At 50.0% G+C, this 17,527-nt stretch overlaps 1 protein-coding gene across 1 annotated transcript in view; it reads right to left on the reverse strand.

The window, feature by feature from the left end:
• Window positions 1-17,527, reverse strand: part of LOC125462986 (myosin-7B-like) — a 121,302-nt gene that overhangs the window by 22,362 nt on the left and 81,413 nt on the right. Inside the window, exons 28-35 of the mRNA XM_059640477.1 lie at window positions 16,358-16,747; window positions 14,020-14,146; window positions 13,018-13,136; window positions 8,560-8,756; window positions 4,762-5,111; window positions 2,951-3,075; window positions 1,925-2,040; window positions 405-597 (exon numbers count right to left, since the gene is read on the reverse strand). Coding sequence (XP_059496460.1) covers window positions 405-597; window positions 1,925-2,040; window positions 2,951-3,075; window positions 4,762-5,111; window positions 8,560-8,756; window positions 13,018-13,136; window positions 14,020-14,146; window positions 16,358-16,747 — 1,617 coding nt within the window. The remainder of the gene's footprint in view (window positions 1-404; window positions 598-1,924; window positions 2,041-2,950; window positions 3,076-4,761; window positions 5,112-8,559; window positions 8,757-13,017; window positions 13,137-14,019; window positions 14,147-16,357; window positions 16,748-17,527) is intronic.

Raw genomic sequence — 17,527 nt, forward strand, 5'->3', positions numbered from 1 at the left:
AGTGTGAGGAGGACAGTGGGGGGAGGGTGAGTGTGAGAGTGAGTGTGAGTGTGAGGAGGACAGTGGGGGGGGAGGGTGAGTGTGAGAGTGAGTGTGAGGAGGACAGTGGTGGGGAGGGTGAGTGTGAGAGTGAGTTTGAGGAGGACAGTGGGGGGGAGGGTTAGTGTGAGAGTGAGTGAGAGGAGGACAGTGGGGGGAGGGTGAGTGTGAGTGTGAGTGTGAGGAGGACAGTGGGGGGAAGGGTGAGTGTGTGAGTGAGTGAGTGTGAGTGTGAGGAGGACAGTGGGGGGGAGGGTGAGTGTGAGAGTGAGTGTGAGGAGGGCAGTGGGGGGGAGGGTGAGTGTGAGAGTGAGTGTGAGGAGGACAGTGGGGGGAGGGTATTCTGACTGAAAGCACACACTCACCTTTGCCTGTGAGAGTAAGTTGCGAACAGCTCTCTGAGCCTCGCTGCTCCTGCGAATCGCTTCGTTCATTTGCTGCTCCATCTCATTCAGGTCGTTTTCCATTTTCTTCTGTATTCGGAGAGTTTCACTTCTGCTCCTGATCTCGTTCTCCAGGTCCGCCTGCAGGATATCTACTGTGCGCTGCTGGGTCCGTCTGTAGGGACAATGGTTCTCCCCGTTAGGTGGAGGCATTGGGGGCTTTGATGATTAATTCCCATCACGGAGCAGGGAAAGCTTTGGGATCAGCCTGGCCAGAAACACAGCGTGCACAACGGATCTGGGGGCACTGTAAAACAAACATTGCGATGTCTAGTGATTGGAATGAGGTCAGCCAGAGGACCATATAGAATATGAGTTCTCTGATTGGGGCTGTCAATTGGGTCCAATCAGGGAGCCCTGGCTGACGATAATAAACAGGGATATCCATTATCCTGTTTACTCTGAGAGCGGGCACCGAGGGAGCTGGATCAGTGCCAAGGGCTTTCCATGCGTGAAAAAAAGGTGAATTGGTGACAGGATACCAGTCTCTGTGGAATTATCTCAGTGGCGGTGAGAGGAAAACGCACCCATATGCTTGTTTACGATAGTGGACCTTGAGTTGGGTTAAGCATTTCTGGCATCATGCTGTTTTTGGGAAGTTTGACTTGTTCGATTATGAACAATTATGAACATTATGAACAATTTGGACAGGGTAAACGTAGATATTCTGTTACCACAGGTTGGTACGTCATAACAAGGGTTCATGATTCCTAGATTGTCAGCAAGACAGCCAATCGAGCCCGGGTCCCTAGTGCTGTGAGGCTGCAGTGCTAACCACTAAGCCACTAATGCGTTGCCTGGGAGAGTGATGGAGTAGGGGCTTCCACAGGAAGCTTCGAGAGAGAGCTGGAAAGATATTTGAAAGCGATAAATTTGAGGGCTGTGGAGATAGGGCTGGAGGATGGAATTAGATATGTGGCTGTTTCAGGAGCCAGTACGGACATGACGGATCAAATGTGCTCGTTTTGTTCAGTAACAATCCACGATGCTGTGATCTTTGCCGTCCTCTAGTTTTGGCATCTTGTGCACCATGGCTTTGAACGGTTCACCACTATTGTACATGCCTTCAGGCTCCTGGGGCGCTAGCTCTGCATTCTCGTTCCTACATCTCCACCTCCTTCCTGCCTCTTGGATCTCTGACTTACATCTCCTCCTGGGCCTCAGGGTTCTAGTTTGTTTAATGGTGCTGCTATGATAGGGTTTGGGGGTGTGTAATTTCATTTTTACAGGTGTTATAAAGACGGAGGTTGTCGCTGGTAGGCATCCCAGTAATTGCTTCCTTGTTAGTAACATATCTGACTGGCTGAATGAAGCTCCCCAGGGTGTGGCCAGGGATGGCGGTCCAGATCCCTTGAGACATTGCTGCAGTAACAAATGCCTTTGCTTTCCCACTGTAAATGATGCAGGTTGTCCAGCTCCCCAGTGCACCTCCTCCCTCTTACCTCATGTTGGCCATCTCATCGTCCTTCTCCTTCAGCTTCCTCTCATTCTCACTCTGCAGCTGAGACAGTTCCATATGAAGACGGTTGCTCCTGTTCTCTGCAGTCTGCACCTCGTTCTAACGTGCAACAAGAAAGAAGCTGTGAGCGACCGTATGATAGGGAGATCCCAGAGAACACTGGGTTCATCTAAAAAACCCGCAGCAGTTCATCGATACTGAGGAAGGAGCAGGAAGTCCTGGCTGTCTCAACCCGTCCAGAGTCTTTGGCACCATTCAATTCTTTGCATTTTCAGAAAGGAGCTCAACTCCCTCTCTAACACCATGTAACTCCCAATGCTCCGCTCCCCCACAGTGTTGGTGCACAAGTAGACCATTTCATTCTTCAAGCCTCTTTGATCATAGAACATAGAACATAACAGCACAGTACAGGCCCTTCGGCCCTCGATGTTGTGCCGACCTGTCATACCGATCTCAAGCCCATCTAACCTACACTAATCCATGTACGTCCATATGCTTATCCAATGACGACTTAAATGTACCTAAAGTTGGCGAATCTACTACCGTTGCAGGCAAAGCGTTCCATTCCCTTACTACTCTCTGAGTAAAGAAACTACCTCTGACATCTGTCCTATATCTTTCACCCCTCAATTTAAAGCTATGCCCCCTCGTGCTCGCTATCACCATCCTAGGAAAAAGGCTCTCCCTATCCACCCGATCTAACCCCCTGATTATTTTATATGTTTCAATTAAGTCACCTCTCAACCTTCTTCTCTCTAACGAAAACAGCCTCAAGTCCCTCAGCCTTTCCTCATAAGACCTTACCTCCATTACAGCCAATCCACAATCAAGCTACCCACTGCACTGTGACCCCACACACTACCCACTGCCCCACACTCCCCACTGCTCCACACCCCCCACACTCCCCACTGCCCCACCCATCAATCTCCCCACTGCCCCACCACCCAATCTCCCCACTGCCCCACCCCAGTCACTTACAGTGCTGACCCAGTGGGAGGCTTTTTTTTACCTGTAGCTCTTCCAGGGCCACCTGGAGCTGAGCGTGTTCCTCTTGGAGCCGTTTCATTCCCTTGTCCATCTCATGCCTGTGACGCGTGGCCTCGCTGAGCTGCTCTGTTAGCGAGCTGATCTCCTCTGGTTCGGGAGAGAGCAAGTAGATTAAACAGTTGCGAAAATGACACGGTGTACAAGTCCATCTCAAAAGCTTTTTCTTTGGGAGAACCACTGGCCTTTTCCAACAAATATAAAACCATGAGCAGATTTGGTCCTTTTGGCTCATCGCTCTGCCTTCCAGTGAGATCCTGGTTGATCTGATCATCCTGAACTACACTTTGCTGCTGCTTCCCTGTAACCCTTAATCCCCATATTGGTTAAAAATCTATCTCAGACCTGGATACACTCAATTACATAGAAATCAGGAGCAGAAGTAGATCATTTAGACCTTTGGGCAAAACAAAGGACAGTTCTGAGGAAGGGCCCAAAACTTTAACTCTGTTTTCTCCTTCATATACGCTGCCAGACCTGCTGAGCTTTTCCTGCAACTTCTGTTTTTTGTTCCTGATTTACAGCATTTGCAGTTCTTTCGGTTTTCATTTAGCCCTTTGAGTCTGCTGTACCATTCAGTAAAATTATGGCAGATCCTCCACCTCAAAGCCAGATTCTCACTACATCCCGCGATGCCTTTAAAAGCTAAAAATTATTCTTTTCTTTTAATATACTCACACATCAGTGGTAAACAATTCCACAGCGTCACTACCTTTTGAGCGAAGAAATCTTTCCTCGTCTCAGTTCTAATTGATCTACCCCTGGTTCCAGACTCCCCACCCAGGGGGAAACATCCTCCCTGCATCTAGTCTGTCCAGCCCTGTGAGAATTGTATATATTTCAGTCAGATTCCCCCTCTCATCATTCTACGCTCTAGTGAATACAGACTCAGTCAAGCCAATGTCTCCTCACAGAACAGTCCTGCCACACTCCACTCCTGCTCCTCATTTCTCTGTTGATAAAAGTAAGGTCAGTGTTGAATCTTGCAAGAGAGAGAATTGGGGAGTTAATTCCAGATAAGAAAACGACAGCCATAAACGGTAAATATTTTACTTCAGTCTTCACTATAGAGGATTTAAAAAAAACCCAAGAGTAACTGCAGTCAAATGAAAATGGAAGTTTGGCCAAATTATAACCACGAGGGGAGCAGACTGAACAAACAGTGGGGCCACAGGTCAATAAGTCGCCAGGTTCTGATGGACTTCATCCAAGGATCTTCGTGGAGATTACTGAGGTGGAAGATGTGTTGGCGTTAGTTTGACAAGATTTATTCGATTCGGGAAAGGTTCCATCAGACTGGATTATGGGATAGCGGGGAACAGGGTCAGTATGGGCAGGCGATGGCCCACTAGTATTATCACTAGCCTGTTCATCTAAAGACCCAGACAATGTTCTGGGGACCGTCGCAGCAGTCGGTGGAATTTGAATTAAATATCTAGAATTAACAGTCTAATCGACAACTGTTGATTGTTGGGAAAAACTCATCTGGTTCACTAATGCCCTTTAGTGAAGGAAACTGCCATCCTTGCCTGGTCTGGCCTACTTGTGACTCCAGACCCACAGCAATGTGTTTGACTCTTAACTGCCCTCTGGGCAATAAATGCTGCCTGGCCAGCGACGTGCTCATCCCGTGAATGAGTAAAGAAAAAGATTGAAGTAGAGGATTAGCTGTGATCCAGTTGAATGACAGGGCAGGATCGAGGGGCTGAATGGCCTCAGGCTCTGATTCCCCATGCCCCCACGTCAGTACAGCGGGATGATATGGCTGCCTCTTACCCAGGTGGTGCTTGTTCTCTCTTTTCAGCGCCTCCCTCGAGTCAACCGATTCATCAAAGGCCACTTTAAGCTTCAGCAGTTGGGTGCTAATCTCCCTCCTTTCTCCCTGGGCTGCCTCCAGCTCTGCCTGCGACTGCTCCACTTTCACTCTCCACTCATTTAGGATCTTGTCAAAGTTTTGCTGCTTCCTCTCGAGAGCGACCGTGGCAGCGTGGGATCTCTCCAGCTCGGCGTTGAGGTCCCCCACCTCGGCCTGCAGCTGGTTCTTGGCCTTTTCCAAGGAAGCGCACTTGTTGCCAGCAGCCTCGGCCCTGTCCTCTGTTCCCTGAAGGCGGGAAGCTAGATTCTTCCTGAGAGAGGGTGGGAGAGGGATGGAAGTCACGGAAACGCAATGGGAGTCACACAGTCCCCACAACACAATGGGACGTCATTCACCCCTGGTTAATGGGGGCGGGGGGGAGTGCCGTCCTGATAAAGGGGCCCTCCATTGTTTGAGACATTAAACCAAGGCCCCCAGCTCCCCTCCCACAGCACTTTATGGACCCCGCGCTTGAAACAGGCACCCTCAGAGTCAGGTCAGTGCCGGATTTGGGATTTTCCCAGATGTTGGATGACCCACCACAGGACTGGAGGGTGGACACAGTCTCTCAGCTGTCGTTCGGTGAGAGACATAGACCACATGAGCGGAGGCAGGCCATTCAGTCCTTTGAGTTTTCTGCACACCATTCAATATGATCATGGCTGGTCAGCGGAGTCCCCCTGTTATCCCCCCGCACACCCCCCCTCCCACCCCCACCACCCCATACCCTTTCTTCTCTTTAGCCCAAAGAACTGTATCAAACTCCTTCTTGAAAACATTCAATGTTTCATCCTCAACCACTTCCTGTGGCAGAGAATTCCACAGGCTCCCCACCCCCTGGGGTAAGAAATGCGTCCTCATCTCAGTCCTCAATGGTCTACGCTATATCCTTAGAGTGGGACCTCTGGTTTGCTCTGTCTAATCGTACAGCCATACAGCATGGAAACAGGCCTTTCGGCCTAACCAGTCCATGCTGACCATGTTTCCAAACTAAACTAGCCCCACCTGTCAGCATCTGGTCTATATTCCTCACAATCCTTTCTATTCACGTACTCATCCAAATGTCTTTTAAATGGTGTATATGTATCTGCATCGACCACTTCCTCTGGCAGCTCATTCCACACACAAACTACTCTCGATTTAAAACTGTCTCCCCTCACGTCCTTTTTAAATCTTTCTGCCCTCACCTTTAACAGTATGCCCCCCCAGTTTTGAATTCCCCCACCCCGAGGGAAAAAGACTCTTGTCTTTCATCCAATCTATGCTCCTCGCGATTTTATAAACCTCTCTAAGGTCACCCCTCAACCAGCGAAAAAGATCCCAGCCTTTCCAGTCTATTTTTACATCTCAAACCTCCTGGTGTATCTTTTCTGAGCTCTCGGAATAATATCCTTCTTATATCAGGGTAACCAGAACTGGACGCGGTATTCTAAAAGAGGCCTCACCAAAATCCTGAACAACCGCAACATGACGCCCCAACTCCGATACTCAATGGTCTGAGCAATGAAGGCGAGCGTGCTAAACACCTTCTTAACCATCCTGTCTACCTGTGACACAAATTTCAAGGAATTATGTACCTGAACCCCTAGATGTCTCTGTTCTACAACATCACCCAAAGCCCTACCATTAACTGAATAAGTCTAGGCCTCTAGGCTAGTCCCTCAACCAGCCCAGTTCATCCCCTCCCCCCACTGCACCACACAACCAGCCCAGCTCTTCCCCCCCACCCACTGCATCCCAAAACCAGTCCAACCTGTCTCTGCCTCCCTAACCGGTTCTTCCTCTCACCCATCCCTTCCTCCCACCCCAAGCCGCACCCCCAGCTACCTACTAACCTCATCCCACCTCCTTGACCTGTCCGTCTTCCCTGGACTGACCTATCCCCTCCCTACCTCCCCACCTACACCCTCTCCACCTATCTTCTTTACTCTCCATCTTCGGTCCGCCTCCCCCTCTCTCCCTATTTATTCCAGTTCCCTCCCCCCATCCCCCTCTCTGATGAAGGGTCTAGGCCCGAAACGTCAGCTTTTGTGCTCCTGAGATGCTGCTTGGCCTGCTGTGTTCATCCAGCCTCACATTTTATTATCTAAGTCTAGGCCTTGTGTGTTTTACCAAAATGCAACACCTTACATTTATCCAAATTAAACTCTATCTGCCTCTCCTCAGGCCATTGGCCCAATTGATCAAGATCTCTTTGTAATCTTAGATAACCTTTCTCACTGCCCATAATGCTGCCAATTTTGCTGTCATGCACAAACTTACTAAACATATTCTCATCCAAATTATTGATAGAAATGACAAACAAAAGTGAACCCAGTACTGGTTGCTATGGGGCATTGCTGGCCACAGGCCTCCAGTCTGAAAAACAACCCCCCCACTGCCATCCTGTTTTCTATAATAAAGCTGATTTTGCATCCCATTAGCAGGCTTACCCAGAATCCAATGTGATCCAGCTTTACTGATTAGTCTACTGCGTAGAACTTTGTCAAAGGCTTTACTTAAAGTCCATATAAACTATATCTACTGCTCTGTTGCCATCTTCTTGGTCACTTTGTTAAAAAAGTCAAACCTCCTTAGTGAGAAACAGAAACAAAGTCGCTGGAAAAGCTCAGCGGGTCTGGCAGTATCTGTGGAGGAGACCCTTCCTCTGAGGAAGGGTCACCAGACCTGAAACATTAACTCTTTATTCTCCTCCACAGATGCTGCCAGTCCCGCTGAGCTTTTCCAGCAACTTTGTTTCTGTTCCTGACTCACAGCGTTCACAGTTCTTTTGGTTCACACCAGTGAGATATGATTTCCCACGCACAAAGTCAGTTTGACTATCTCTAATCAGTCCTGGCCTTTCCAGTGCATGTAAATCCTGCCCTTCAGAATCCCTTCCAACAAGTTCCCCACCACCCAAGCCAGACTCAAGACCAGTACCCAGGCCTCTCCTTGCAGCCTTTCTTAAATAAACGCACAGCATTAGCCACGTCCACAGGCTCTAAGACCATGGCGATAGATAATACACAAGTCTTTGCTAGGGCCCTCACAACTTCCTCCCTAATTTCCCACAGCGTCCTCGGATAGGCATGTTCAGAGGCCAGAGATTTACTAACTTTATGTTTTCTAAGACCTTCAACACTTCTCTCCTGTATTGTGCACTGTTTTTAAATCATCAATATTTATGTCTGAGCCCTCCAACCTCCATTTCTTTCTCCTTAGTACAAACTGACACAAAATATTTATTTACTCGTTCTCCCACCTCCTGAGGTTCAACACAGAGATGACCTCGTTAATTTTTGAGGGGCCCAGTCCTCCCTCTGTAGTTGCTCTGAAATCAAACACAGGGAAGATTATGGAAACACTCCCAGAAGGTCTGGCCAGTTCCTGAAGAGGGAGAGTGAGGGTTTGGTATTCCCAGAGATAATGGGAACTGCAGATGCTGGAGAATCTGAGATAACAAAGTGTGGAGCTGGATGAACACAGCAGGCCAAGCAGCATCAGAGGCTCTCTGATGAAGGGTCTAGGCCTGAAACGTTAGCTTCTATGCTCCTAAGATGCTGCTTGGCCTGCTGTGTTCGTCCAGCCCCACACTTTGGTATTCCCAGTTGGAATCAGCCTGAGGCCATCATTGTGACCTTTCCCTCTCTCTCTAGGTACTGCGAGACCAGCTGTGTGCTTCCAGCAGCTTTATACCGTGTGGGAACCGTGCAGATTTGTAAATGGAAACAGCGTACTTGGCCTCCTCCAGCTCAGCCAGTTTCTGAACACCATCTGCCTCGTATTTTGATTTCCACAGCACAGCGTCAGCGTTGGCTTTGCTGAGGCTCTTCTGTAGGACGGACCGTTCTTCCTGCTCCTCATCAAGCTGCCCCCGGAGGAGCTCGCAATCACTGCGGGCATCCTGCAGGCTCTGAGACAATCCCATCCTGAGCTGCAAACAGAGGGGGACACGCTCTGAAATACAACAACTTGTTGAATTCGCATGGCACAACACTGAAACGTCTCAATGTGTCAAGCTCTGGGTGGGGGGGGGGGGGCGGTGGGCAGGAGGTATGTGCAGTGGACGATGGCCTGGTGTAGGGGCTGTGACACCTGAGAATTGGGATTGATTTCAGCGACAACTTACATTGATATAGCACCTTTGATGTTGTTATGGTGTGTCACGAGAGGTCAATACCGAGCGACCAATGGAAATAAAGGTCGCCAAAGGGTTGGTCAAAGATGTCGGTTTGGGAGAACATCCTCAGAGGAAGAGAGTGAGGTTGGGAGGTGGAGGTTTGGGAGAGGGGAGTGGTCCCAGGCTTTAGGGCCTGGGTAACTGTCGGGCCAAGCACCAGGAAGTAGGAAGTGTAATAGATAAGGAGAGAATAGGAGGGAATAAAGACAAATATGTCATAAAGCAACTATATGAAAGCACAGAGGACCAGGGTGAGGAGTTACTTCAAATATATGATAGATCGTTTAGCCTCGTGTTCTCTCTCGGAAAGTCCAGGGGAATCTAATCACAGACAGGAGTGTTTTGTATCTGAAATGTCATTAGACCGGGAGCCTGTGTTGGACAGCGAGAATTAGGAGTAACTTGTGAACTGCACACAGTGAGAGCGAATAGAGACAGCAGGATCAATGAAGGAGTTCTGGTTTATACAGAGTTACAAAGCAGATCAGAAAGATCAAAATCAGGTGCAGATTAAATAAGGCAGATGCACTTAAAACAGTCGTATCTATTACTGCATATTGATGTGAACAATATATAACTTTAAATTTCTATTTTGTTGTCATTGGGTTTTAGTTTCAGTTTTACAGCTAGGCTGTCCGGACGCTGGTTTCTATATAATCATTTTAATAAGGTTTTACAATCCTTGAGAAAAGTGGGAATTGACAGTGTGGCGCAGTAAAATAAAACTGTGCAGTTGCCTAGCAAAAGGGATTCAGAGTCAGACAGAGGCAAAGAACATTCTGGAAGGGCATCAGTCAGACAGTGTGTATGTATGTGCGAGATTATGGAGGCAGGACTGTTAAATTCTCCGATGAGAAATCCCACAAATTGCTGGGAACTGGGTTTATGGAGCGTGTGTTTGCTCGGAAGTAAAAGCAGTAATCAGTTTATCTTTCCGAGATAGTAGGAACTGCAGATGCTGGAGAATCCGAGATAACAAGGTGTAGAGCTGGATGAACACAGCAGGCCAAGCAGCATCAGAGGAACAGGAAGGCTGATGTTTTGGGCCTAGACCCTTCTTCAGAGCAATCTTTTCTCTGAAGAAGGGTCTCGGCCCGAAACGTCAGCTTTCCTGCTCCTCTGATGCTGCTTGGCCTGCTGTGTTCATCCAGCACTACACCTTGTTATCTCAGTTTATCTTTCAGTTTGTTTTAGGTGTCCCAGGGAGAGATACCAGCTAAAGAGAAAACATCTTGTAACTGAGGCCACTTTTGGAATACTGCATCCAATACCGGTCTGCCTGCTGTGGGAATGGTGTAGTGAAACGTGAAGGGGTTCAGAGAAGGTTTAAAAGGATGTCACCAGGGCTGAAGGGTCTGAGCTACAGGGAGAGGCTGAATAGGCTGGGGCTACTTTCCCTGTAACATTGGAGGCTGAGGGAGTGACTTTATAGAAGTTTATAAAATCATAAGGGGCATGGATAGGGGAAATAGACAAGGCCTTTTCCCTGGGGTGGGAGAGTCCAAAAGTAGAGGGCGTAGGTTTAAGGTGAGAGGTGAAAGATTTAAAAGGATCTAAGGGGCAGCATTTTCACGCAGAGGGAGGTGCATGTGTGGAATGAGCTGCCAGAGGAAGTGGTGGAGGCTGGGACTATTACAGCATTTAAAAGGGATCTGGATGGGTGTGTGATTAGGAAGGACTTAGAGAGATATTGCTGTTAAATCAAGTCTTGGCATTTGTCAGGATTTTACTGGGATTAAAGGAATACCACAAGTTTGAATCATTTTCTGGCGTTTATGATTGAATTGTTCCAACTTTTGCAATACCGTCCAGTTATTTTTTTCTTTTTTAACAAACATATTACCTTCTTTTTGTTGTAAGTGCACAGGCAGGCTCAGGGATAAGAAGAAACAACAATCTATCCAGACAGGTTTCGCTCTGGGATTGAGACTTGTCTTCTCTTAATTTCAGTTCAGATCAGAGTATCTTTCAATAAAGACATTGTGGAAAGTACTGTAACAAAACTGTGGCTTTAAGGGGGATATTTTGTCCTTTTTTCTTTGAAGAAAGTTGAGATAGAGGTACCAACTAGTCTCTTCAAAAGCTAGTAAGGGAAACATTTTGTGAGACCTGGAGTTTTTTTTTTAAGTGAGAACAATAGAAACTGCCTGAATGGGTGGTGTCAAGCTCCGACAGAGCCAGGATTTTTAGTTTCAGCTTTCAGCAGTTGTTGGGGTCTTGACACTGGATGTGGAAACTCTTATTCCTCTCTCTGTTACAGCTTAAAGCTGGGAGTTCACTTCCTGCAGCTAGAATTGTATATGAGATAACGTTTTACTGAACTTGCCTTTGCCAAGGGTGTGATTATTGGATCTTACTGGATATTGGAACAGTTATTGCTTATTTGCTAAATAATAGATTATTATAGGTTAAGAGATAGTAGGAACTGCCGATGCTGGAGAATCTGAGATAACAAGGTGTAGAGCTGGATAAACGCAGCAGGCCAAGCAGCATCAGAGGAGCAGGAAAGCTGACGTTTCAGGCCTAGGCCCTTCTTCAGAGCATTCAGTTTTCCGAAGAAGGGTCTAGGCCCGAAATGTCAGCTTTCCTGCTCCTCTGATGCTGCTTGGCCTGCTGTGTTTATCCAGCTCTACACCTTGTTATCTCTTATTATAGATTAACTTCTGTTAAGTTTTCCAATAGAGTTAAGTTATTCTAATTCTTTCTTTCGCTTATTTTAACTATTGTACAGTGTATGAACAAAGTGTGTTTGGCTTCACACCTGGTAGTTTCACCAGTTAAGTTGCATCTTGAATGCAATGCCTGACGCTTGCCTGTAACATCAGGAAAAGTTAGGGTCCAGGCTACCCTCTAGATATGGTCTGAGGGGACAGCAAGAACTGCAGATGCTGGAGAATCTGAGATAACAAGGTGTAGAGCTGGATGAACACAGCAGGCCAAGCAGCATCAGAGGAGCAGGAAAGAAAGTCGACGTTTTGGGTTTACGTCCTTCATCAAGTGATGGCCTGTTGGTATTATTGCTGGACTGTTAATCCAGAGACCCATGGTAGTGTCCTGGGGACCTGGGTTTGAATGTTGCCGTAGCAGATGGCGGAATTTGAATTTAATAAAATAGCTGGAATTAAGAATCTTTAATGATGACCATGAATCCATTGTCAATTGTCAGGAAAAACCCATCTGGTTCACTAATGTCTTTGAGGGAAGGAAACTGCCATCCTTACCTGGTCTGGCCTACAGACCCACAGCAATGTGGTTGACTCCTGACTGCCCCCTGGGCAATTAGGGATGGGCAATAAATGCTGCCTGGTCAGCGATACCCTCATCCCATGAATGAATTTTTTTAAAAATCAGGAACAAAAACTGAAGTTGCTGGAACAGCTCAGCAGGTCCAGCAGCAACAGAGGAGCAAGAGAGTCATTGTTCCAAGTCCGGTAACCCTTCCTCAGGACTGGTGAAGGGCATAAACCTGAAACATTAACTGTCCTCCTCCTCTGATGCTGCCTGACCCGCTGTGTTCCTCCAGCTCTACATGGTAGATATAGGGGAGATATCAGAGGGAGGTTCTTTACTCAGAGGGTGGTCCAGACATGGAATGCATTGCCGGAGAGGGTAGTGGAGTCGGCCTCATTAGGGGCATTTAAGCGACTATTAGATAGGCATATGGATGATAGTATAAGGTAGGGGTGGAGGTTGGATAGACCTTAGGTTTAGGGTAAAAGCACAGCACAATATCAAGGGCCGAAGGGCCTGTACTGTTCTATGTTCTATGTTCCCCTCAGTGAGAGGAGGTGGTTATCAGTAATGTTTATGTGACATCGATCTGACCATTTCCACCATATGGGCCACAGCGACTCAAGAACGCAGCTCCCCACCATCTTCTTGAGAGCAATGAATCCTGGCCTTTCCTCTCACGCCTGTATCTCAGTGATGAGTGGGGTGTACAGGCTGGAGGTTTAGGGTTGAGCCCGGTTAGGGGTCGAGGGAGAGCGCAGAGGGGCTGGCCAAGGACACAAACCCTCGATTCCTCCTGCAGCTGGTTCCTCAGCTCCTCGAGCTGCTGGTTCATGGCCACTTTCATCCGAGCTGACTGCGCAATTACAGCGTCGCGTTCCTGTAACTGCTGAGCCAGGTCTCCTGAAACCAGAAACATTGACCAAATCACCGAGCACATCCAGACAGGAGGCAGTACCCACAGAGAATGGTCACTCATCCGAGCTGGCCTCAGATAGGGCTTGCGTGTCTAAATAAAAATCATAGAATCCCTGCAGGGTAGATAGAGGACATTTGGCACATCTGCACTGACCCTTCAAAAACATCCCACCTACATCCATGCCCCTCCAACCTATCCCTGTATACGCCATGACCAATCCACCAAACCTGCATATCGCAGGGTAATTTAGCACGGCCAAGGTGAAGACAGAACATTCTAGAAATGGGATGTTCCCGTCTTGTTGTTTTGCAGATCAGGAGTGAACCAGGCTGATCGTCCCAGTTGCCCTGGTGATGGGCTGTGGAGGTTGGGGGAGGGATGGGGTGGGTGGGGGATGGTGGTGGTCATAGGGACGATGTGTGGGGTATTCCATTCACACCAAGCGATGGACTGACAAAGCTTTCCCGGTGAGGGATTGTTTTCGGCGTGTCGAGCGACGTTCTTGCAGAGAAAGGAGACGGATAATGGTCCAGGAAGTTCCATGATCCAGGACATGGCGTGGGCAACAGAGGCACAGGGTCAATTTCGGACGGGGAATCGGGAAGAAGCCAGTGTCGAAACTGACCCATAGATGGCAGCTACAGAGACACATGGGATAGCTCCACTCAGGCCCAGCACGGCCTCAGTGGGATGAATGGCCTCATTCTGCACCCGGGCGTTTCTCATTTGCTTTCCCGAAAGTCCGCTCGGTTCATGCACACACAACCCTCCCAAAACCAGATCCACTTCTCCCAGACGTCTCACTCTTTGCCCAAGCACCAAGCTGCATTCCATCTGTTCCAACCATCCTCTCTGTCCCCCGTATACCTTGCTCGGATTTACTCCTGCTCATGTGCGCTCGAAGGTCTTTCAGTTCACTCTGAAGTTCCTCCACTTTGCATTTGGCGTCTCTCGCTTCGGCCTCATGTGCGTGGCAGCGTCTCTCAAACTCGAGCTGAAAGGGGAGGGAGCACCATGGTTTGCACTGACCGTGACCATCCATTCCACAACCGAGCAACACGGGCAGCACGGAGGAATCACCCAATCAGAAACCCAGACCACAGTGACATCACCAGGTCAACCAGGGTCAACAATATACGCATTAGTGAGGGAGTGCCGCACTGTCGGAGGGTCAGTGCTGAGGGAGTGCCGCACTGTCGGAGGGTCAGTACTGAGGGAGTGCCGCACTGTCGGAGGGTCAGTGCTGAGGGAGCACTGCACTATCAGAGGGTCAGTGCTGAGGGAGTGCCGCACTGTCAGAGGGTCGATGCTGAGGGAGTGCCGCACTGTCGGAGGGTCAGTGCTGAGGGAGTGCCGCACTGTCGGAGGGTCAGTACTGAGGGAGCGCCGCACTGTCGGAGGGTCAGTGCTGAGGGAGTGCAGCACTGTCGGAGGGTCAGTGCTGAGGGAGCACTGCACTATCAGAGGGTCAGTGCTGAGGGAGTGCCGCACTGTCAGAGGGTCGATGCTGAGGGAGTGCCGCACTGTCGGAGGGTCAGTGCTGAGGGAGCGCCGCACTGTCGGAGGGTCAGTGCTGAGGGAGTGCCGCACTGTCGGAGGGTCAGTGCTGAGGGAGTGCCGCACTGTCAGAGGGTCAGTGCTGAGGGAGCACTGCACTGTCGGAGGGTCAGTGCTGAGGGAGTGCCGCACTGTCGGAGGGTCAGTGCTGAGGGAGTGCCGCACTGTCAGAGGGTCAGTGCTGAGGGAGTGCCGCACTGTCGGAGGGTCAGTACTGAGTGAGTGCCGCACTGTCAGAGGGTCAGTGCTGAGGGAGTGCCGCACTGTCAGAGGGTCAGTGCTGAGGGAGTGCCGCACTGTCGGAGGGTCAGTGCTGAGGGAGTGCCGCACTGTCAGAGGATCAGTGCTGAGGGAGTGCCGCACTGTCGGAGGGTCAGTGCTGAGGGAGTGCCGCACTGTCAGAGGGTCAGTGCTGAGGGAGTGCCGCACTGTCGGAGGGTCAGTGCTGAGGGAGTGCCGCACTGTCGGAGGGTCAGTGCTGAGGGAGTGCCGCACTGTCGGAGGGTCAGTGCTGAGGGAGTGCCGCACTGTCAGAGGGTCAGTACTGAGTGAGCGCCGCACTGTCGGAGGGTCAGTGCTGAGGGAGCGCTGCACTGTCAGAGGGTCAGTACTGAGTGAGTGCCGCACTGTCAGAGGGTCAGTGCTGAGGGAGTGCCGCACTGTCAGTGGGTCAGTGCTGAGGGAGTGCCGCACTGTCAGAGGGTCAGTGCTGAGGGAGTGCCGCACTGTTGGAGGGTCAGTGCTGAGGGAGCGCCGCACTGTCGGAGGGTCAGTGCTGAGGGAGTGCCGCACTGTCAGAGGGTCAGTGCTGAGGGAGTGCCGCACTGTCGGAGGGTCAGTGCTGAGGGAGTGCCGCACTGTCGGAGGGTCAGTACTGAGGGAGTGCCGCACTGTCAGTGGGTCAGTGCTGAGGGAGTGCCGCACTGTCAGAGGGTCAGTGCTGAGGGAGTGCCGCACTGTCGGAGGGTCAGTACTGAGGGAGCGCCGCACTGTCGGAGGGTCAGTGCTGAGGGAGTGCCGCACTGTCGGAGGGTCAGTGCTGAGGGAGTGCCGCACTGTCAGTGGGTCAGTGCTGAGGGAGTGCCGCACTGTCAGAGGGTCAGTACTGAGGGAGTGCCGCACTGTCAGAGGGTCAGTACTGAGGGAGCGCCGCACTGTCGGAGGGTCAGTGCTGAGGGAGCACTGCACTATCAGAGGGTCAGTGCTGAGGGAGTGCCGCACTGTCAGAGGGTCGATGCTGAGGGGGTGGGCACTGTCGGAGGGTCAGTACTGAGGGAGTGCCGCACTGTCAGAGGGTCAATGCTGAGGGAGTGCCGCACTGTCAGAGGGTCAGTGCTGAGGGGGCCCCCAAAGACGAAGTGGAGCAGACGGTTGGAGTTGGGCTGGAAGCGATACCTCTGCTTCTCTCTCGTTACAGATGCTGCCAGAGCTGCTGAGTTTCTCCAGCACTTTCTGTTTGAACCTGGGGTTGGTTTAGTTTGCGAAGATGGTCAGCTTTTACTGTTTGGACTGAATGTTGTGTTAGTTTGTGTTTTTGTGACTCTGTGGCCGACAGCACTGGGCTCTAATCAGTACCTGTACTCAGTGTGAATGGGAACAGTGTCTACCTGATGCTGGTCCTGACCCTGAGCTCACCGAGCTTTCGTACCTTTGCCCTGGAGAGTTGTTCGATATTTGAAGTCATCATGTCCATGTTGGTCTTCATGGCTTGCTTCTCCTTCTCTAGGCTTTGTCTGGCATATTGCAGCCTCTCGACCTGCTCCTCCAGATCGCCCACAGCGCCCAGCTGCTTCCTCTGCAGCTCTGCCACCACTTTCTCCTGGCATAGGTGGCACTCGTCCAGCTCTCTGCGCAGTCTCTGGCACTCTGCCTCCTGCCTCTTTGTGAGCTCTGCCTGTGAGCTGCTCTGCCCTCCTGCATCGTGTAGCCTCTGAGTCAGCTCCTGTAACCTCAGCTCGAGCTCTGCTCGCTGCTTCTCGCTCCTTGCTCGGGCACTCTGCTCACTCTCCAATTCCTCGGTCAGCTCCTGGTTCTGGCCCTGCATCAGAACCCAACAGCGACAGCAGAAAACAGATCACATTGCAGTGTGCATGCCCACGCACTGTCAGAGGGTCAGTAATGAGGGGGTGGGCACTGTTGGAGGGTCAGTACTGAGGGAGTGCCACACTGTTGGAGGGTTAGTGCTGAGGGGGCGCCACACTGTCGGAGGGTCAGTGCTGAGGGAGTGGGCACTGTTGGAGGGTCAGTACTGGGGCAGTGTTTGAGTTTGATTCATTGTTGTCACATGTACAGAGATACAGTGAACAGTGTTGTTCTATATCCTTTACAGGCAAATCGTACCATGCAAGTGCATCAGGATAGCAGGATAGTGTGTAGAATACAGTGTTACAGCTGCAGAGAAGGTGCAGGGAGAGCGAGAGATGAACATTAACATTGGAGCGGTCAGTTCAAAAGTCTGACAACAATGGGGAGAAGCTGTTTCTGTTAGGGCAACATGTGAAATAGTAATTTAATGTTGCAAATATTTATACAGTAAATTGTGTAGAAGTCACCATTAGCCATGATATTTTAATTACATAAATTATCAAAGCTTAACTTGGATAAAGGTAAGGTGCTGCATTTTGGAAAGGCAAACCAGGGCAGGACCTACACTCTTAATGGTAAGCTCCTGGGGAATGTTGTTGAACAAGTAGACATTGGAGTGCAGGTTCATAGTTCCTTGAAAGTAGAGTTACAGGTAGACAGGGTAGTGAAAAAGGCATTTGGTACACTTCTCTTTATTGGTCAGTGCACTGAATACAGGAGTTGGGAGGTCATG

This window comes from Stegostoma tigrinum, chromosome 2, assembly GCF_030684315.1.
Source record: "Stegostoma tigrinum isolate sSteTig4 chromosome 2, sSteTig4.hap1, whole genome shotgun sequence".
Classification (NCBI taxonomy): Eukaryota; Metazoa; Chordata; class Chondrichthyes; order Orectolobiformes; family Stegostomatidae; genus Stegostoma; species Stegostoma tigrinum.